The sequence below is a fragment of the Leptonychotes weddellii genome, chromosome 6 (genome assembly GCF_054177405.1).
Source record: "Leptonychotes weddellii isolate Sample4059 chromosome 6, ASM5417740v2, whole genome shotgun sequence".
NCBI classification, from domain to species: domain Eukaryota; kingdom Metazoa; phylum Chordata; class Mammalia; order Carnivora; family Phocidae; genus Leptonychotes; species Leptonychotes weddellii.
Window position 1 is genome coordinate 29093343 of NC_138374.1, and position 22911 is coordinate 29116253.

Consider the following 22911-nt stretch of genomic DNA (forward strand, 5'->3'; position numbering starts at 1 on the left):
TCCCTCTGACCCTCCTCCCTCTCATGCTCTCTGTCTCTCATTCTCTCTCTCTCAAATAAATAAATAAAATCTTAAAAAAAAAAAAGAGATTTATTAAATTTTGTTGAACCCAACATTTCCCTAACTTATTCAAGCACAAAACTGTTTTTTCCCCCTGACAGAACAAGCATTAACATGATATGGGAAACTAATATTCTCCAAGCTATTTGGCAAATATTGAACTAGGTAATCTCTGTGATCCCTTCAAAGTTTAAAATGCTATGATTCTAAGTAATAATTTGTATTTATTCTACCAATATATCAGAAAGTAGATTAAGGTTATCAAATGGTACTAGAATTTCTTCTATGACTTACATATCTACATATATATCTGTGTGTGTGTATCTTTATAAACTGATAGAGAATTTAACAATTATCTTAAAATCTTTTTTTCTCTTTAAAAAAAATTAGACTTCTCTGCTGTTAGCATTTTTCTCTATAAACTAATCACAGGATACACAATACTATTTTATTTTATTTTATTTTTTATTTTTTTAAAGATTTTATTTATTTATTTGAGAGAGAGAGAATGAGAGACAGAGAGCACGAGAGGGAAGAGGGTCAGAGGGAGAAGCAGACCCCTTGCTGAGCAGAGAGCCCGATGTGGGACTCGATCCCGGGACTCCAGGATCATGACCTGAGCCGAAGGCAGTCGTTTAACCAACTGAGCCACCCAGGCGCCCCCACAATACTATTTTAAATCAAGAGGAATAATTGGTACTTGTATTTTTAACCTGAAATATTATGTAGCAATAAATTGAAATGATCTACTGTGAACTGATTTAATACAAGCTAGACTAGACAGTATTCTCCTGTTCTCCTACTTTTCCTTCTAGCTTCAAATCTCACCCCATAACATGAAACATTTTGCCACCTGAGTGGTACTGCTTTTTCTCTCCGCCCCCACCCGCCAAGAAGGAGTCCTTACTTGAGCAGGGCCAGGCCCTGTGTTAGTCGTTAGCTAACATCACAGGATGTGCACGAACCACATGAAGGGTTGTACAGAGCTCTTCCATTTACCAGGGCAGTTCCCGTCTGCTCTGACACAGGCTCTTCCTGCACATAATGTCTGCACCCCCATTCCAAGGAAGCATTTGTTTATCTTCAATGAATAAAATCCTTGTGAAAGTCTCTCAGAATTTGGTGCCAGAAATTTTGTTTTCAGACATTGAGAGGTTTCATTGTTTATTTTTGTTTAGGTTATGTTTTGTTTTTATGAAACTTTCCTTTTCTTGTTGCTAGGAAACAAAGTTCTAGCTTTGTAGTCAATTATAGTATCTCATCCTGGGTTTTTAAATAGTTATTTCTATTCTAAATGCTGTCTGTTCCTCTTTTCAACTCTTTCAAATTGGTGTGTTTTTTATGTTATAGAAGTTTGGCAGTTCCTTATGAAACTAAAAATGGATTTAGCGTACAACCCAGCATTTGCACTCTTGAGCATTTATCCCAGAGAACTGAAAACTTGTTCACACAGAAATAACATGAATGCTCATAGCAGCTTTATTTATAAAAGTAAAAAACTGGAAGTAGCCAAAATATATTATTTATACCAAATTATTTTATATTATAAACTCCATTAATAGTTTTTAGGAGTAATTACATAAAAATCAATATATGTTTTTTACTTCTTCTGACATGAAGTCAGTACAATAATCCAGCATGTCATCAGCCATATTTGTAAGATTACTTGTTTAACCCTTCAGACAGATTATGATAAAAGTGATCTGGTTATGACATTCCTCTAAATGAAAAGGTGCTGTGAAATGAGTTGTGCTCTAGTTTTTAGGGGAAAAAATTACTCTTTAACACCAACACACTTTTGTTTGGAAATTTACAAGTTAATAGTTGCAGGAGAGGGTTTGGGGCTCATAAGCACAAAGGAGAAAAATGAAAATGTGGCACAATTCAGTTCAGGGGACATCACAACAATTTATGTCCTGTTGAACTGAACAAAGGGAGATTTTGCTAATGGCACAGCATTTATCCTTTATTGTTCAAATACTTAGGATTTATAGCATATTTTCCCCCCAGCAGGACTGGGAAAAGGTCAAGGCTTCTTAATGACCAGCACCCTCGAAATGATGTACAGATAAAGGATTATGATTATGTCAACAATGGACCTGCCCAGAAGCATGGGGATTTTTATAAACACCAGTGTAGTCACAGCATGCCAGAAGAGAGACACCTGAGAAATTGGGATTTGGGTAACAAAGGACCAGGACCAAGATGTTCATTCTTTGCTAATCACCAGTGTTATGATGTCTTCCAAGAGGAAACAGATTTCAATAACAAGATACACGGAACAAGACCAAGACCATTTCATGATCACCAGCCTCACAGTGACTGCCATGAACCAGATGCTGGAGATGATTTTGATTTTGTTAGCAAAGTTGGTGGACAAAGGAGACATTCCATTCAGAAATATCAGGCCTATAGTAACTGTTGGGAACCATTTCCAACGAAAGATTCTGGTTTTATTAACAGAAGCTGGGGACAAAAACGACGACCTTTCTGTAACCACCGTGAGTACCCACTTCATGGTGATTTTCAGGACCAGTTACTTGTACAAAGTTCTCATTTTCTCAACAGAGGTGGTGGTTTTCAAAGGCAAAAGCCTTCCCACCAGGACTATTTTCATGATGAAATGAATTTGGAAGATTTAGAATATACTGATGAAGTATCAGCACACACACGAGGATCTCTACGTGATCATTCCAACAATGATTTCTCAGAGAAAATGTCATTGAAAAAATATGTTAATAGAGGTCATGGACAAAGACTACCACCTTTTCCAAAGTTTCAAAAACAAAGGCAGTCAAGTAATTTTGATTTCAACAGTGGAACAGGACCATGGCACATATCTTCCTGTAATCACCCACCTCATGATCCACAAGAACAGATTCTATTGGAAGACTTGGACTTTGAACAGGAAACATCCTTGCAAAGGCCACGATCTTTTCGGGACTCCCCACTTCCTGATAACATAAATCCTGATTGGCATTTAGATAAGTGAGTCATTTTATTTTGCACAGTAAGGAACAGTACTTGACTCCAACAAAACACTCAGACTTCTTTCAAATTAGGTATTTGTATAAAAGTGGTATAAATTATCACCCAAAGCTAAAATTCAGATTTATTCTTTTATAGATTCAATTTATAATCAAGGTTTATTTCTGATGCTGTGAATTATAAATTTACCTTTACTTCCCAAGATTGCAGTAAATATACAAATTAGATTTAAATGGTTTAACCCTTCACTGTAAGCTAGTAGTAAAAAAACAGATTTTTCACAGAAATACCATGACTTTTAGATAGGGATTTTTAAACATGGGTTTAAACTGTGTGGGTTCATTTATATGTGGATGTTTTACAGTATAATACTGTAAATATATTTTCTCTTATGATTTTGAATAACGTTTTCTTTTCTCTAGCTTATCGTAAGAACACAGTATATAACACATATAGCATAGGACCACATGTTAATCAACTGTTTATGCTACCAGTAAGGCTTCTGGTAAACAGCAGGCTGTTAGTAGTTAAGTTTTGGGGAAGTCAAAAGTTACACGTGCATTTTCGACTACACAGGGATCAGCGCCCCTAACCTCCAGATTGTTCAAGGGTCAACTGTATTCCTTTTAGATGTGCTACAAATTATTTTTTCTTTAATTTTAATTCCATTATGGTTAACATGCAGTGTTAAATTTGTTTCAGGTGTACAATAAAGCGATTCAGCGATTCTGTATATTACTCAGTATATTACCCTCACCACTGTGAGCCTGGTGATCATGAAATGGTCTCGGTCTTATTCCATGTATCTTGTTATTGAAATCTGTTTCCTCTTGTAATATACTGAGTAATATACAGGAATAATATATATTACCCTTAACCTGCTCATCAGGTTTAAGTTTAGTACTTTTAATCCCCATCACCGATTTCACCTGTCCCCTACCCACCTCCCCTCTGGTAACCATCAGTTTGTTCTCTCTTTTTTGGTTTGTCTTTGTTTGCTACAAATTATTTTTTCATATACACGCACCAGTAGTCCTCTCTCTGCCACGCAATAATCGTCTCTTGGTGCCGTTAGATGGGAGTGTCATCGGGAGAGCAGGGAGCACAGTGACCCTGAAGCGCAAGGCAGGAAGGAGAGAGGGGAAGCCTGACATCCGAAAGGGAAAGAACAAGATAAGAAAGCAGAGAAAAAGGGTTAGAAATAAAAAGCCAAGCCAGGAGAAGAGAGCAGTGTGCTGGGATGGAGAATAAGGCTATAGAAAAGGGGAAAGGTTTGAGAAAGGAGATGAAGACTAGAAAGTTATTATGTGCCTGCCCTTTCAATTCAGAATGTTTCCTCCAATTGTACAACATTATTCTACACGTACTTGGAGAGATGTGAATTTCCACCTGTGGGCTATGGGCTATCCTGGTTTTCTTCAGAAACTTTTCTTTTTTTCTCTCCTGCCTTCCTCACTTTCCTCACGTCACAGGGCCTGAGGAAATACTGATTTAGCCGCGAAACCATCCTTTTCAATCCTATCCCTGATTGCTACCAGTGACATGTAAACACGTTAGAAAACACGCATTTCATGAATCCACATGTATGCAGGGTTTATATACCACCTCTGCACATCCTGGCCACTGCCTTTGGAAATGACTGTCACTGTCTCCCTTGTGGTTTGGGGGTTGCAAAACCAGTTAATCAGTTCATCCGCACCTGGGTTACCAGTGGCTACCAGCTAAGCTAGAAATTTGTTTCATTTCCTTTATAATAATTTTGCTCTATTCCATGATTATCAGTCTACACCTAACCCCAGCCCACTGTCTTCCATTGGACAAGATAAAAGGCAAGATTGGTCAATAGAAATCTCTCACTCTCCTTAGGACAGCTTCTCTAATACTGATGACAGGTTAGGAGGATTATAGTATTCAAAAGAGGGCATGTAAAAGAAAAGGCCTTTGTTAGGCTTACTTTTTCTCCCATCTTGTCACTTAGTACCAAATTTGGGGTCAGGATTATAAGCATCCTATGTGAAAGAATATAAGTTTCAGTATAAAAGGATATTCCATACTGATTTATGTTAAACTACTCAACAGAAATCAGATTGGAGGTTTTGTTTTAAATTACGTAGTTTTTCTTAATTTACTAACTTCTTCAGCTGTTAACAGGATTAAAATGGCTCAAAGGTATTCTGATCAAATGGAGAGACCTAAAGGGAAAATTGAGATAGACCAAAAGAGACCTTGATTTGAGGGGAAAAAGGGGCAGATGACAGCCAAGACAAGATTCCACCTGCCCTCTTCCTTTCCACTTACCCACTACTGACAGGCCCAAGTATAACACAGCATATTAGCAACTTGGAGAAGAAGGGACTGTAGTAGGAAAAAAATAAGAGTTCTTTACAAACACTATCAAATATTTACATTAAAAATCTGCTGGAATTATCTCACAAATGTGTATTTTAGTAGAGGTTAATTGAAAGATTTTAGGTTTAAACATATATGAAAAGCAAAACTTAACAATTTAAAACAGGTGAGTCATTAGCCTTCAGGTTCTCGGTGTCAAAGAAATATTCCAGAAGAGACTATAAGTTACATAACCCACTGATTTGCTGCTACACCAAAATGATTCTGCTAATCTCTCTAACTTCATAATATAAAAAGGAACAGGCAAATATAGCTGTTGTGGTCCTAATTCTCTCTGCAGGGTAAAGAGGGGCCTACCTCCCTTCATGTGAGGTGCATTCTTTCATGCATTTAAGGACCAGAGCCCTCTGTTTACTTTTACCATGTTGCATCATGCAGGGATTCTGCCCCCTTCACCATTTGACTGTTGGTAAAAGGGTACACTCACTTCTTTTAGCACAGTGACCCCCATAAAGTTTGAATCCTGTTCTGTGATTATAATTAACACTTTCTCAACACTGGCAAAGTGATGACAAGAGTTGGATGAAGTTCTATAATGGGCACATGGATGTGTATTATCCTACTGTTGTTTATGTTTGAAAGCTCTAATAATAAAAAATTAAAAATAACTTTCTGTTACATTATTAGACGGGTGTATCCAGAAGATGATCGAAGAATACATTCTTCACATGGATTTAACTGCAGGAGACAGAGCAGACTGACAACACATTCTTCACAGGAACTTCCATCTTCATGTGTATTCCAAGAACATAATTCAATTGACTATTGTAGAGGCAGATATCCAAGAGATATGGAACAGCACAAGAGGTCATATTTTTAAGCTGCTGCTTATAATTATAGTATGCCTGTCAATTGCAGAGCTGGAGAGCATTATGACTTACCATTAGAAAAAACTGCAAATGGTACTGAGTAGTTCACTTTAAAAACTGCCCACTGCTTATCTATATTTGCCCCCTTTACATTATTACTGGGCCAAAAATCATTTCATAGTAAGTTGTATGTCAGAAAACCTATGTTATTACAAAATTAGCCATTTACATCTTTCAATTTTTTGTAAGAGTATTTATAAATATAAGGAAACTATAATGTGGAATATATATAATTACTGCTTTTTCAGAACTGAAAATGTGATTTATTGAAGCTCTATTTTTAGTTATATATGCTAATGAATTGCATTTCTGGTTGCAAACTTTATAAAAAATAAATAATTCCCTTATGATTTTTTTATTCCTTTTACAAGTAGTTTTTGTGTGCGTATAGCAAGAGATTATAGCTTCCACCTAGTTGGTTAAGCTACAAAATCATAGAGTTCAAAAACCCATCAGAACTAAATTTTTAAGTCAATAACTCTTTTATCCCTGGTAGTGACAGGAGAAGGAAAAATCCATCATAGACGGAATAAGAAGCCACCTGAACTTTATAGAATTTTTTAAAGTTTCCACGTAGGCTTGCATTATGGATTACCTACCAGCTCTTTCCCATGGGTTTCTACCAAAAGCATAATACCCTGGCAGAAGAGCTGGGAGAAATCCCTCTGAGGCCCACCAGATTGTCACTAAGTGCTAGGCAGTGGCTCCCTAAAGGCAGACAGAAATCTCCTGAGGCACAGAAAACTGACAAAAAAAGAAACCCTTGAGGAATGTTGTGTAAGAGAAAGAGGAAGCTTTGTAAATTGCCCTTGAGTTGGCCCCTGGAACAGGCTGCCAAATGACGTATGGCAGTCAGGCGGAAGATGACCACTGACCTGAGAGCTGGAAGAAGGACCTCCATGGGATGCTAAGTAGTCTAGGCCTTTGGTACTCCAAGTGTGCCTGGACAGCAGCACTGGCATTACCAGGCCGCCTGTTGGAAATGGAGAACCTCAGCCTCACCCCACGCCCACTGAATCATTTTTTATTAATTAAAATTAATTTCCGTTTCAACAAGATTCCTAGGTGAGTTACATACACATTAAATTTTGATAAGCATGACCCATTTTTTTGAAAGATTTTACTTATTTATTTGGGGGAGAGAGAGAGAGAGCAAAAGCAGGAACAAATGCAGGGGAAGTGGGAGTGGGAGAAGCAGGCTCCCCGCTGAGCAGGGAACCCAAAGCAGGGCTCGATCCCAGGACCCTGAGATCATGATCTGAGCCGAAGGCAGATGCTTAACCCACTGAGCCACCCGTGTGCTCTGATAAGCATGACCTTTTAAGGTATATTCTTATCCTTAAAATTCTACTTAAATAATGTGTGTGATCAAGTGCTGTGTGGTGAACTATACAGAAATTAATGCATGGTCCAAGAAGGAAACATTCAATGTAGGTAATGCAAGGAGGTGTCATTGAGGAACCAGGATTTGAGCTGGTCCTGAAGAGCTGGAGGAAGATACAGGTCATGTCAAGAGATAATGAAATGAGTATACCAAAGTAGAAATAGTGGTATGGACCAGCCTTCCTGCAGTGGAGAGGGAGATTAACTAGGACTATTACCTTAGTTCCTGCTAAAATACCCCACGAGGCCAAATTTTCAGAAAGAAATAAGTCACTTATCTTTCTCTGAGGAGCTTAAGCCAGACACGGAATAGAAGGGTCTGAGTGAGGTCTAATGCAGGCCCAGGCCAAGGGCTGCAATAGCACATGACTTAGAGATGTGAACCAAGGCTTCACTACAGGCATTTGAGCTGAGGTAGAGTGGGGCAGAGGTGTTCTAAGTTGAGCAAATAACCTGAACAGTGTTGGGTGAAGAAGCAGTCTACCCTGTCTGGAGTGTAGGTAACATCAAAGGGGTGGAGTGGGATGAAGCCTAGAGAGAGCTTGTTACAGGCATGGCTCAAAAAGCTTAAATGTCTCTTGGAGAGTTTGACCTTATTTTGTAGGCAATGGAAAGCAACTGGCAATTTTAGTTAGGGGGCAATGTGATAAAGCCTGCACTTTTTTTTTTTTAAGATTTTATTTATTTATTTGAGAGAGAGAGAGAGAGAGCAAAGGGAGAGGGACAAGCAGACTCTGCACTGAGCATGGAGCCTGATGCAGGGCTCCATCTCACAACCCTGAGATCATGACCTGAGCCGAAATTAAGAATCGGACGTTTAACGGACTGGGAGCCACCCAGGTGCCCTAAAGCCTGTTTTTTATAAAGCTTATTCTGGCATTAATAGATTGGAGACACAACCACCATTCCTGGTGTCAGGTCTTTACTGGGGTGATAATGGTAAGATTGGAAAGGGGAATCAAAATGAAAACTGTTGCAAAGGCATAACACACAGGTGCTGTTGATGAAGTTGATGAAGTCCTGTTACTTGACACAGTGGTGGCATTAAGGCGGGGCAGGTTTAGGAGGAAAAATAGAGTTTGGTTTAGGTCATTCTAAATACACACTGTTCCCCATCTAGCTCCCAGGGTTGCCTCCCCTTTCTTCTTAGAACTTCATTGTAAGGAGTGATGCTGTTTCTTAGGAGACCTTATCTCATTTGTCATTGACTGACCCATGTTCTCTGGTGAGCTTTCATGTGCATTCAATAGGGATATAAAAACAAAAAGTCAACTCAGGTGTTGATGAGGGTGATGCCGTCACTGCATCATCAATTTAAATTTAGACATTTATTTAAAATAGATGAATGCAAAAGGTATAGCAATGCTTCTATCACATGTGCAGTCTTAAATGCCACTTTTCTAGAGAAAGTTCATGGAGATACTCCTTTCCCCATTATTAAAAAATCCATTCTCCCTGTGATAAAACCAAATGTACTCAGTTGTATTAGATTCATGTACAAATAAAAACTTGCGTAGTTAACTACACATTGTCCTAAACACATAAAATAATTTAAACAGATCTATGTCCTCTCAGGAAATCCAGAATAGAGAGGCTTTTTTAGAATATGAGGCTAATTTGTGAGCTGCGACATCATCCAGATGAAGGCTGTGGAAGGAAATTGCAGACTGATGACATCTTGGAAGTAATGACATTTTTAAAAAAGAATACTCCTTGGCAAGATAAGTGGACTGTAATTGATAGAAAACACCCTTTATGTTTTAGTTAATGAGACACTGTGGTAGGTTCAATCACTGTGCCCATTGTTTCACTCCTCTTCTGTATTAGAATGAGTCATCCATGTCCTTTGCTATAGGACCTAGCCATCCCTTCCAGTGTTTCTCCAACTTGCTAATTGTTGGGCTTGGTCATATGACTTATTTTGGTCAGTAGAATGTAGATGAGAGTGACAGGGGCCTGTCCTGGCCAAGGCTGTAAGAGGCATCCTGTTCCGTCTTCCTCTCTGGTGTCCTTGCCATTCATTTTTTGTTAGAGATGCAAGATACAGGAGCAGGCCTGAACTAGACCTACCGCCTGAAGGAGCACTACCCAGCTGACGCAGATCCGTGAACATGAAAATCAAAGTTGATTGTGGTAAGCCACTGAAACTCTAAGGTTGTTACAATAAACTTAAAAGATAAAACACACAAACTGAAAAGAAATATGGTTAGTGAGCACAACTAACCATAAGCAAGTGTCCTATTCTAACAAGATAGCAACTATTAGAATCTGAATCAGAAAGGGACCAGACCAATCTGGGTGAAATTCAGCTCATCTTTCAAACTGACAATAAATGAGAATATATTTTAATAGTAATTTTAATATAACAATATGGTAATCTTTGTGAGCTATTAAGAAACTAATATTTATTTTAATATTCAAATTTACAATTTGATTATAGAATATAATCATCAAAATTATCTTGTATCATCTTTGAATCCAGATTGCATTTTCCAAAGGTCTTTCATCAGGCATCTTGACCTGAATAACAGGCATTTCTGCCTTCACAAAAAAGGCAACAAAACCTGAGGAATAAAGTGAAATTTTGAGCTGAGATCTTAAAGAAGAATCATGTCTAAGAATATTTTAACTTCATATATAATAAATAATAGCAAGATGTTACAGTATCTATAGCTGTTTTTTTTAATTTCCCCTCAATAGAAAGACAAAATATTGCCTGTGTCTTTTTAGCTTTGAATGTGTTTTTAGACATGTTTTTAGACTAGTCATCCATGGCTCTCCATCACTTGCAATGTAGCTAGTCCTGATTAAGATGTGCTGTAACTGCAATATATGCAACAGCTTTCAAAACTTAATATGAAAAACAAATATTAATAGTTTTTATGTAAACTACATGTTGAAATGATAATACCTTGGACATAGTCACTTTTTTTTTTTAAGATATTTTTTATTTATTTATTTGACAGAGAGATAGAGAGCACAAGTAGGCAGAGTGGCAGGCAGAGGGAGAGGGAGAAGCAGGCTCTCCGCTGAGCAAGGAGTCCGATGCAGGGCTCGATCCCAGGACCCCAGGATCATGACCTGAGCTGAAGGCAGACGCTTAACCGACTAAGCCACCCAGGCGCCCCGGATATAGTCACTTTCTTAAACTCTTCTTAGTTCTCTGGTTTGATTGCACCTTCTTTTACTTGTTGACTGATATAACATTAGAATGAAATATACTTTTTTTTTTAAAGATTTTATTTATTTGAAAGAGAGAGTGAGTGAGAGAGGGAGAGGGAGCATGAGTGGGGTGGGGTGGGGCAGAGGGAGAGGGAGAAGCAGGCTCCCTGCTGAGCAAGGAGCCCGACGTGGGGCTTGATCCCAAGACCCTGAGATCATGACCTGAGCCAAAGGCAGCCGCTTAACCGACTGAGCCACCCAGGCGCCCCAGAATAAAGTATACTTTTAAAAACTTTTATTTATATTACATTTTATATTTCTTATTAATTTAAGAATTGGGTAAGGTGAAAATTGTCTCTCTCTCTCTCTTTCACACACACACACACACACACACACACACACTCTACTTAAGTAACTTCATTCTTTTGTCTACAGAAGTAACCATTTCTGATGTTTTCCCCTTATGGGTTCATAGAAAAAAGTTTCCCACCTTCTAAAGGAATGGTGGAACCAAGTTTAAGTGAATGGCCAGGAAGGAATGGTGATCATTTATAACCAGTGGCCAACTCAATATTAAAATCAGTTGACAGTGACCCATTTTATTTGGCCCTTCTCATCTAGAATGGCTCAAAGCAGATTCCTGAATCTGACACAAAACCATGTTTCCCTCCAAAGGAAATGAGATTAGGTTATGCCAGCTGATCATCTCCATGAGTTGAGACTTCAAACAAGTGGAATTTGATTCCCAAATACCTTAATGGATTTTTTTTTTTTTGGACCCAGGCTGCAAGACAAAAATGGAATAAGAATTCAGTTTATTGAAGGAAACTGGTGAATTCTAATTCTAACTTCCTGAGGGGCAGTGTTTAGAAAAGACAAAACAATAAACTTGGGGCAAAAGACATGAATTTGCATATCTACTCAATCATCTACTAGTTTGTGTGACCCTCATTCATAAAATGGAAATAGTACTTACACCCTCATGGGGTTTTATTAGAATCAGAATAGAGAATGTGCATGACAGTGCTTTGTATATGTAGACATAAGGAAGAAAGGAGCTGCTTGTTGGCTCTATTTTTTGACCTTTTATTTTCATTTTTATTTGATGCAGAATTGCTGTGCAGGGAGCAAGCACTATAAATAAGAAGCCAGGAATATGGGGAAATCCTTGATTAGCATCATACGCCATGGTTACCATAGTATGTGAACAGAATATCAGTGTTGCCATGACAGCCTTTGTGGACTTAAAGCAATATTAAATCACTAGGTCCGTCAGGGAACAGGTCATCTGTCTACTTCCCTCTCCCCCATGCCCATCAGCCCTGTACTCATACAGAGTTAAGTGTGTGCTTAGAAGTTACAAGGAGACAGTCTAGTATATTTGGGAAAGAAAATAATGGTTAAGTGCATTGCAGGCTTTTAGGTCAGCCACTTGGGCAAGTGACTTAACCTCTCTGAGCCTCAGTTTCTGGTTCTATGAAGTGGGAAGGGTAGTAGCTCCCTTCAGACTGTTGTAAGGATTTAAGTGAGAAAATGAATGTAATGCACTTGAGCACGGAGCATGGGACACAACAAATGCTCAATAAATACTAAGTGTAACAATATAACCACTAGCACTAGTAGAAAGAGTTTAAACATGTTCAAACTTGGCTTCCGGTTCCTAATCCAAGTACAACAAGTTCAACTGTGAGTAGCAGAAAAGAAAAACTTCCTGCCCACAGCTTTATTAGCTTGTATTCACCTGGATGTTGTAAAAAATGACTTGGTTATTCAAGAGTGTTAGGACATTTGGCTTCCAGTTCGTGGAAAAGCTTTTCCTTCCTCACCCCAGTCCCACCCTACATCAATGAGCTCAGCAGTCAGTCCCCAGATCCAGAGATGGGGAGCTTGGGACAACTTCAGACTGACACATCACCACTCCACCTGCTCACAGCAGTCATTAAAGGAAGAAAGTATAGGGTCTCTTCATGTTTCTGTGACAAGGTCCATAGCTGCTGCTTCTCCCACCAAATAGTTCATGGAATAAGTAAATAGAGCTCATACGGTGTGACAGGGGTGGCAAGCACACTTTCAGATCTGGTTCCTGGCACACTTTGGTGAGCAAACACCATGACAGTGGAAAGGCATGTTGCAGCTCTCCCACTACATTAACCCCTGGGACAAAAAGATATGGCATGGCTTTAAAACTCAGTGGCTATCTTTGTGGTACAACTGATGAGCATGTTTGGCTGTTAACTGACAGTTTGGTGGTTTGAACCCACCCAGGGATGGTCTTGTCTCCAGCTAATTTCTTGGTGGGGAAAATATTCCGGAATTAGACAGTGGTGATGGTTGCACAACACTGCGAATATGCGAAAGGCGGCTGAATTGTACACATTAAAATGGTGGACTTTATGTTATATATGTATGACTACAATAAAAATAAAACCCCAATAGATGCATTGAAGGATGCATTTTCCAAACTCTTCACTGTAATTGTATTTTTCTTCCTGACATGTATACCTACCATGTAGTATGCCCTGATAGCTGAATGCCTATATGTTACATCAGCTTTTAAAGAAATCTCTGGTCTGGGGTGGGGGGGGGGGTGTCCCACTCCATAGCATTTTGGCATCACTGAGGAATATATAACTAATCCACATCCCTGTTTTGGATTGGATTGAGTATTGTATTAACGATACAAGCACATAAATTCCCTTGCAAGACTCTTTGGCCCTAGCACATATTTGCCTAGTCTAGAAAATTCTCCTGTGCAAACAGCAGGATGGGAATGAGATGTGTGTCTGCCCTCTCCAAAGGCATTGTATGGCATTCTTAATAAATGGGCAAAAGGAGAAAGAAAGGGTCTGTATAAGTACAACTGAACCAGTTCCTGAGATCTTCTTTTAGCCAGCACAACTTGCCAGTGCAGGACTCAGGACTCTGAGTTCTTCGGGACAAAGTCATGATTGTTTTTTTATATAGCAGAGATCATGAAAGGTAACAGGTCTTTAAGACCTACACAAGCACAGAGTACAAAAGAGAAAAGGGGACTTGGGAAGGACTCACAAAAGAGACGATGTCTTCCGGGTAGTCCTTGAGGCAGAAGGTGGTGAATACCTTCCATGGAAAGGCTTCAGCAAAAGCCAAGGAAGCTTCATGCTGGTCAAGACTGGCCTTGGTGAGCAAGGAAGGATGATCTTGTACACCACTGTGGAGGAAAGTGCTCCCTGGGCAAGTTTTTTTCTCACTCTAGCCAGCAGATTTCAGCTGCTCCTGCTATACCATGTCTTTCCAGAAGGATGAAGGCTTGTGAAAGATAAACAAACCAACAATGGCCACTGCAACCAGGATCAGGGAGAAGAGGACCATGAGGAAGACATAGGTGGAGTGGGAGAGAGGTGTGGGCAACGGCTGCTCAGCTGGGATCATGTTGGTCAGGTTCAGCATGTAGCCCAGAGTCCACCCGACATTGCTGCTCTGGATCTGCAAACAGTGGGGAGAGGCTGTTGTTTCTGGTTTGAAGATGAAATGAGCTTTCATGCAATCGCATCCATAACACTGAGCAACGGGAGGTGGAGAGCACCACGTTCAGTTCTCTAACTGCATTACTTTTACATTCTAAGCTGGGAATATGGTTGTGGGGAAGATGGAGCCCGAGCAAGTGATGAAGGAGAGTTTGGAGTCTCGCTGCTCTATTCCTGAAATTCAGAGGAATTTGGTGAATAACTGCCCAAGTCTCCTGCCTCTGCCTAGAAGAACTTACTTCAAACGGCCTTTGGAGATTTGCATTCCTCTTTGGTTGTTTGAATATGGAGGGAAAGGTGTAGAAGGCAGGGTGGTGACAGAAAGCAGGCAAAGGATAAGAGAATAATGATTGTCCCTGGTCTCTTACGTCTACGTCAGGCCCAGGAATCTCATCCTTATGTAACCAGGACGTCTTTATGATTCAATGAGGGAAGACTGGGAAATAATCCCAGCAAGTCAGTGTTACTTTATGGAAGTTGGATGACTGTACTCATGTTTGAGAAAGGATTCTTCCGAAATGATAAGACATGCTCTGGCCCTGCCATCTTCCTAGGAGTATTTTCCAGTCACCTCCAAACATATTAGAATGTAGATAGTCTGTGAATAATAAATAATTTTGAAAGTGTTTTTATTACATGAGTTGTGCATGGTCATGGTAGAAAAATGAGGACATACAGATAATCCTAAAAAAGAAAATAAAAACCAGCTATATTTCGCCCCTCAGACAGAGTCACTGCTATTATCTTTTTGTGACACATCCTTCCAGTCTTCTCTGTGCATGTTATATGTAGAATTATTCACTTAACAATACCTTTCTAAACATCATCTCATGTCTCAAAGGATAATCACTGCATGAACTGCCTTCTATGTTTATTTTTACTCACTTTATCCAATTGTTTATAAATCCTAGAAATGAAGTAATTGGATAAAATGACATTCATATTCTAAGGCTTTTAGCACATATTGCCAAAACAGTCTCCCCAAAGGTTGTGCCAATTTACATTCCAACCAGTTTCCGTGTGGAAATGCTCCTCTCCCCTAAACCCTTACCAGTACCGGGAATTAATAATTTGTGAAAGGTCCACTTCCCTTTATAGGGGGCAGGAACCTTATCTGACGTCTTGTATCAAGGAAAGCTCCAGAGTTAGAGGAGTTACCACCTATGGTTTAGAAATACCAGATCATTCACTGAAGTCCAAAGAATATAAATCACTCGCAAATTTGACATAGACATATCCTTCAGAGAAAAAAAATTGTGATGAAAGGAAGACTAAGGATTAAATCAAGGAAAAGATTAGTATTTGGATTAGCAAGGTCAATATCAACAAGAGTGTAATGAAAATAGTATCCTTTAGCCTGCTACAGTCCTCTGCCTCAATATTTTGCTTTGCTTGAAGTCACCATATTTAATAAAGGGAGTTAATTGTTTTTGCCATTAGTGGGTATGGGTTTAAAAGTCAGAGAAGCACTGTTCTGGATACTTTTCAAGCAGGAGTTGCTCATCAATGTAAATGTTTCTCTACGCCTGGATGCCTGCAGGTGGCGCTATGGCAAAGCACCGCAGTGAGGTCGCTTGCGTAAGGCTCCAGCTAAACCTGACTTTTAAGCAAAGACCCCCACTCACAGTCACTCATCTCCTTCTTTATGCTAAGCTTTCAGATTAGTGAACCTTGAAGCTACAACCAACAAGGCCGTCAGCCCTTATGAGAAGCCATAATAATCAGTTCCAGATCATGGAAGAGGCCTTTGGGATGGATGTTGAAGTCAGCGAACAGAATCATCGAGGCTACTGAAATTCGGTTACGTTTAATATCTCACTGTTCGTTTCATAAGGAACTAGTCACTGTTACATGAGCAGAAAGGCGAGGCTGAGAAGGCAGGTAGCTCTCCTTTGACAGGATATCCTCAACATAGGAAGGCTTGACACAAAATGTCTGCTTGGGTTAGAGGTGAAATGGTAGAACAGGACATCAGGCTGACTCCTACCTCTTTCAAGCCCAAAGCTGCCTCCGTCACCCAATCTCCCCACAACCCAACAAGTACCCAAATTACCTTGCCCATGAAATGAATATTCTTCCAGGACTCAGCTGTGAAATGATAGCCACTCAGAAGGAGAGATAGGATGTAGGCTCCGGAAAAGCAGTATTCACTCAGGTACTTCTCCTTCACGTCACCAAAATAGGTCTTCAGCTGGAAGGGAAGGGAAGGAAATCTCACACGTGTACAACAGGCACCTCCTCACGGCCCTCTTCGCCATTAGAGCCGATCGAGACAAGAGAAGGCCCAGCTCACCCAGGCACGAGCGCGGGCTTCTCCAGAGAGCCCTGGCAGTGGGGCTGCAGTCCTTCAGTGGGGGCAGGGCTATAGTTTAGGGTCTGTTAAGGAAACTTGTCCTCCACTGGGTTCTGTGGGATCTTAACAAGTGCTCCAGGAAAACAGTGGTTTCCGTGACCTAGTAGGTTCCGAAACACAGACTTGCAGGATACCGCCTCACCCCTTCTGAAACTGCCATTTCACTATCACGTTAGCATTTTAAGAACTGAAAAATCTTGCATGAAAGAAATCCATCAGTCTGTTTAAAAGACTTTTCTATGTTCTCTTTTTAAGATTTTATTTATTTGTCAGAGAGAGAGAGCACATGTGCACAAGTAGGCAGAGCGGCAGGCAGAGGGAGAAGCAGGCTCCCTGCTCTGCAGAGAACCCCATGCGGGGCTCCATCCCAGGGCCCTGGGATCATGACCTGAGCTGAAGGCAGACACTTAACGACTGAGCCACCCAGGTGCCCCTGACTTTTCTATGTTCTTTACCAGAGTCTGAGTTCAGAGCCTCTAAAGGAACTAGTGCATCTGACGCATGTTAAGGAAAGAGTGTCATAAAAAGCCTTGCCACTCCTGGGGCGCCTGGGTGGCTCAGAAGGTTAAACATCTGCCTTCGGCTCACGTCATGACCCCAGGGTCCTGGGATGGAGCCCCACATCAGGCTCCCTGCTCAGCGGGAGTCTGCTTCTCCCTCTCCCTCTGCCCCTACCCCCACTCATGCTCTTTCTGTCTCAAATAAATAAATAAAATCTTAAAAAAAAAAAAAAAAAAGCCTTGCATTCAGTTTAGCACTTGGACTAGCAGCGTCGGGGTCTCCCAGGAGCTTGTTAGTCCTCGCTCCAGAACTACCAATGCAGAATGTGCTGTTTAATGCGATCCCCAGGTGATCACATGCACAGTAAAGGTTGAGAAACTCTACAACACAGTTTAGGACGCATTTTGCTCAGGACTGCTAACAGTGGAAACATCTCACCTTCTGCCCTCAGCCCTTACCTGACCTCTTTTTTTGCTTATGAGTCATGCAAAGGGGTCTTCTTGAGTCCTTCATGTGTTTGCTCATCCTACTCCCAAACGAAGGCTGCCTGTTGACCCTTACCTCTCCTCCTGTTGTAAATATATGCCCAGATGCCCACAGCTTGCTCTGTTCCTCTCTGACCCTCAGTAAGAGAACAACAGGCCAGAACATCTCTAGCTCAGCCCAGAGTTGTCTGCTGCCCTATTCCTCAGCCCTTGAAACAGGCATTCCCTCCTGGGCACCCTGGGCAGAGAAAGAACTAACATTTGTTAAGCATATATCAAGGGCTAAGAATCAGGCCAGATGTCTTATATGTAGGACCTCCTGGCTACATGCCCACCCACCACCACCACCCCACTTTTGCCCAGATTTCTCTCTCTTCTCAAGAAACACCCCATCTCTAAATCCCCTGCCGGCTGGGGTCGGTTTCTCACTTGGTTTTTTGCCAGCCCCCAATCTCTGGAAGGCTAAGTCCACACCTAGCCTGCCTTGGCCTGCTCTGATGGAGTTCTCTGAATGACCCAACCTGGAACTTGTCTTTTTCTCACAGTCCTAGAAACTACTCTTTGATCAACTCCTCTGCATGGGACATTCTCCCAAGACCTTGGTGTAACATCAGTGCTTATCCAGATCCTACCCCCTTCTTACAGTAACTGCACTCTTTTTTTCCTTCATGGAAAGACTTCTCCTATTTAATGTAGTCTCAGCAGGCCCATCAAACAAAAAACCGCTATGAAAGTCCAAGAATCCACTCAGGCCAGACTTGAAACTGCTGCAACCCACAGGTCCTTAAAAGCTGGCCTATCCCTTGGGGGAATGCCATTTTGGTCTAATTTTCCTCAATTCTATAGAGTCCGACCCCCTCCTCCTCCTGGAAAGGTGTACATTGCCAAGCAGTCTGATCCGCTGAGGATTAATTATAATAGCCAAAAAATATGGAAGCCAAAGGCATCTACCTGGTTCATCAGTCCAGATCTGATTGTCTTAATGTTTTGTGGACTCAACACTATGTTCTCTCCATATGGGGGGATGGTTTGCCTTTCTCTCTCATACTCCTCTCTCTGCATCTCTCTCCTCTCTCCCTTCTATTCCTAGGGCAGTGGGACAGTACCAGCTTCTCTCCTCCTTGCCCATTGCCCCTTACCACTCCCCCATATGAAGGGGCATGGCAAGTCTTCAAGAACGGGATGCATTTCCCTAGAAAGGGTAAAAGTCCATGAGGTTGAATGTCAGGACCCAGAATGTATAGAGAAACCCTAGTTAGTAGTATACACAGAATCTTACAGCATTGTAGGCTGACCAGAGATCTTGAGCGAACATATTTTCTGAGTGGAAAAGTGATTATTCCGGTTGTCAAAATTAGAGGGTTACCAACCCTCTAATTAACCTATTAGAAGACAAGCATGAAATGTCCCTTTCACTTGCTTTCTTAACCTCTCCTCCTCAGGGATCCAAGGACTGGGGGCACCCGCAAGGATTTGAAGGACATCAGTAGGTGTAGTTTGCATTTTATTTCTCCTGCCAAAGCAGGGACAGGCAGCACGATATAATATGTATAAAGCTTCTAGCTCACTTTTCAGCACATAATATATGCCTAAAAATTGTCAGTTCTCTCTTGGCCAAAGATGTCTAGAAAGGACATTCCCAAACTCCAGTCACACAGGAGTAGCAGGAAAAGAGTTGCCCTGTAAGAGCGTACTTGAAATCTATGCATTCCATATGGACGGATAATGCAGTTGGGGAAAATGAACCCTGGGTCATAACACCCACCTCAACATCAAGGCTCTGGGTGAGGGTCTAGGTCTCACCCTGCACCTCCCCCCACCCCCTGCCAAAGATTTCAGAATTTCTCCCCGGTGCAGGCCCTAATGAGTCTACTTCCAGGACCCGTACAGGTCTGCATATAGGCATTGCCAACCTAATGATGAAATTAAAACAAAACGAAAAAACAGACAAGGGTTAGGGAAAAAAATGTGATAGAGCTTTTACTCTGAACAAGAAGTAATTTTTTTCCAGGGGCACCTGGGTGGCTCAGTGAGTGAAGTGTCCGACTCTTGATTTCAGCTCAGGCCTTAATCTCAGGGTCATGGGTTTGGGCCCTGCATTGGGCTCCACGCTGGGTGTGAAGCTTACTTAAAAAAAAAAGAAAGAATTTTTTCCAAAAAGCAGCTTAAATCTACCTCCTTCACAGGCATACACTGGGGTTGTTTCAAGTTGCCTTGACTCCAAGATGCTCACCTTCCTCCATAGATCACTACCAGCTGCAAAAAGCCTCCCCCGAGTGTTTTGCAAACTGTCAAGTGCTGCGGCATTTCGAGGTGCTCTTTTGGAAAGCCCTGAATCTTCTTCCTTCCTGTTCTAACGCAGACAAAATACAGAGGGAGAAGTCCACGCCTCTGACTCTTGCACAACCTTCCTTCCTCTGTCAGCGCCAAGGAGACCGCATCCATTTCTAGTTAATTACACCTCCTCAGAATGAAAGTACCACTCAGGTGGGCAACACTGTCAACTTAAAACAGCTGCCGTTGGGAACCACCCCTAGCTGATCTGTTTTGATTAGGGTAGACCCCATACCTCGCTCCTCCCTGGAAACTTCCATCAGGTAGTACTAGATCTTGAATGACTCAGTGCCTCAGACAAGAAACAGTTGTGCTTCAAATTTATGAACAAGTAGGAGGTACCTGGGACCTAGGCGGGGAGAAAGGGTCTTACCACAATGGTGTTTATAGCAGACTCTGAACTGCCGGTCTTCCTTGCTAATAAAACTCTGATTTGGGGCTTGGGGAGAGGAATGTGCGACAATGTACCCAGCTCCAGAGAGTAGCTCAGGCTGGATCTAAGGCTCTAACCAGTCCTAAAATCCCGCAGCCTGCTTTCCCAGCCAGTCCCGGCTAATGAGACGTAAGATAAAGACTGCTACAGAGCTTCTGGGGTAGCTTATGCTTTCTTGTTAAATGGAACAGATGTATCTAGCTCTACCCTTCTTCTGACCTGGAACATAAGTGATCTCTGAAGCCACATCTTGTGTCCGTGAAGAAAACAGGCCTAACGACAGAATTGAAGAAGGAATGGCTGAGACAGAGTCAAGCTGCTAACCTCCTACAAGCAGCCGCGGGCTGCCAGGCTCGGTGTCAGGTGAGGAAAGTAAGACCGTGTTGGCTTCAGCCGGTGTATGCCCACTTATCAAGAAAGGCCCGTGCGCTCACTCCAGACCGAGTACACCCTCTGGGTTCCTCTACCCTGTTTGCTGGATCTCGGTCCAGGTCGCAGGACTTGGTGAGCAGACTCCCGTCCTCCGTGCCGCCAAGGGCACAGCTGCTCTTTCTCATCACTTACCTCCTCCCAAGGCTGAGAGCAGAACTTTTCCATAGTCTCCGTCATCTCTTCCTGCGAGGGGGTTTCCTCTGATGTAAAGTTTAAAAATTCCATCACATAGTAATAAGCCGAAAATGCCTGCAAGAGAAAATGCAGTTTTGCACTGTGTCCAACACAGAGGGACACTGACTCACTCTCCAGAAGGCTGAACTCCTGGTGAAGGTGCCTGGACATCTCTGTTGAGTGAATTAATGAACCAAGTAATATTCCAGACCCAAAAGTTGTTTCTTTCCTGGAAGACGTGTCACTTTGTTGCTGTTGCTTTACCGCTGACCGGCATTTCTGAGCCACCTGGTCACTAACTGTCTCTATAATTTTAATGGAAGAGTCAGGGAGGAAAAAAAATGAGGGGGGAGAAAGAGAGAGAGGTTAAAAAAAATCCCATCTTTAAAAAACTGTGTATTATATATGAGCTTTTAATAAACAAAAACTGGGAACTTCTATACAAAGATATTAAGAGTTATCTCTGAATGGCAATTGTAAGGCGTTTTCCTTTTTAGTTCTGCTTTTTTGGCCTATTTCTAGAATGTCCATGCACTGCTTTCTTTAAATAGTCAATCTTTATTTAACAAATATTTATTGAGATCTATCATGAACTAAGAACAACTGAAATGTTTTTTAAAAATCATTATTATGACCATACCTGAGAACTATGGAAAAGGGTACAAATGAGTAAAAAGGAAAATATTCAATTAAATTTCACAGGATAGGTGCTTGGAAGCGTTTTCTACAATACTGAGTTCCATGTCTTCACTTCCCACTCCTTTTTCTCACCCTTCAGTTGAACTTTTGTGCCCTTCCTCCACTAACCTACCCACTTAGAAACAATGTGGATCAGATTACTCCTCTACTTAAAAGCTTCAATGACTCCTAATTATATGTAGAGTAAGTCCAAACTCTACCAGGTCTCTCAAAGCCAGGCATGCTCCAACCCTTCCCACCTTGCCAATCCCACCTCCTACCCCCGCCACCTGCACACGCCACCCCCCAGGCCTTGGGTCCCTGCCAAGGTTTGCTTCCCCAGCGGGGCACTCCTGCTCTCCCAGCTGTTGTAATTCCCTTCACGCTGACTCAGAGAGGTTCTCTAATCATCGCCCTGGACTAGGACGCTGTCTTATTCGCTTTCACGGGACCCTGCTGCTTTCTTCCCTGTGGTTGCCACAGTCTAATTCGCTTTTGTTTGTGTTTCCGGTCTTCAGTCTGCCTGCCTTCTAGAATGCCAGCTCCACAACGGCAGGGACCACTGCTGCCTTGTTCTCGGCTGAATCTGCTGCACCGGCATGGCACTTGGCACACGGGGGAGCGCTACAGATGTGTAAGTGGCAGAAAACCGCTCTCTCGAATTCCTAGAGCGCGGCCTCGAATGTAAGAGACGCTGGTGGATCTCTGTTGACTGAGAAACTGGATAGCTCCAGTATGCATAGCTAATGCCCAGAAATGTTCCCCCCTATTAATTAAAACCACGCAGAGCGTTTTCCTCTAGTGAACTGACCGTGGGCCAGGAGGGAGAGGAGGACTTTTTAGGGTGTACTTTTAATTTTGTTGACGTTGTTGTGTAAGAGCTTTTAACAGGCGATCTACCTTCTTAACAAATTTTTAAATGTACAATTCAGTATTGTTAACTATAAGGACAATGTTGTACAGCAGATCTCTAGAACTGAATCATCTTGAATAACTGAAACTTTACACCTGTTAATTAGCAACTCCCCATTCCTCCTTTCCTTGGCCACCATTCTATTCACTGAACACATGGGGTGTCTTTGCATTTGTCTTTAATTTCTTTCATTGCTGTTTTTTTTTTTTTTTTAAAGATTTTATTTATTTA

At 41.5% G+C, this 22911-nt stretch overlaps 2 protein-coding genes across 4 annotated transcripts in view; one reads left to right on the plus strand and one right to left on the minus strand.

Annotated features, from left to right (window-relative positions):
* The window catches only part of LOC115941704 (uncharacterized), a 51986-nt gene extending 44908 nt beyond the window's left edge, over positions 1–7078 (plus strand). Inside the window, exons 9-10 of one of the 2 annotated variants that reach the window (XM_031030626.2) lie at positions 2074–3048; positions 6085–7078. In XM_031030626.2, the coding sequence (XP_030886486.2) occupies positions 2074–3048; positions 6085–6277 (1168 nt within the window). In that variant the 3' untranslated portion in view covers positions 6278–7078. Of the gene's footprint in view, positions 1–2070; positions 3049–6084 lie in introns of both variants that reach the window. The other variant, XM_031030625.2, reaches the window with a different exon arrangement.
* A 3884-nt stretch (positions 7079–10962) lies between these two features.
* ENTPD1 (ectonucleoside triphosphate diphosphohydrolase 1) overlaps positions 10963–22911 on the minus strand; it is a 104399-nt gene continuing 92450 nt past the window's right edge. For both annotated transcript variants that reach the window (XM_081823741.1, XM_081823742.1), the window contains exons 8-10: positions 21048–21164; positions 16431–16568; positions 10963–14336 (exon numbers count right to left, since the gene is read on the minus strand). In XM_081823741.1, coding sequence (XP_081679867.1) covers positions 14130–14336; positions 16431–16568; positions 21048–21164 — 462 coding nt within the window. In that variant the 3' untranslated portion in view covers positions 10963–14129. The remainder of the gene's footprint in view (positions 14337–16430; positions 16569–21047; positions 21165–22911) is intronic.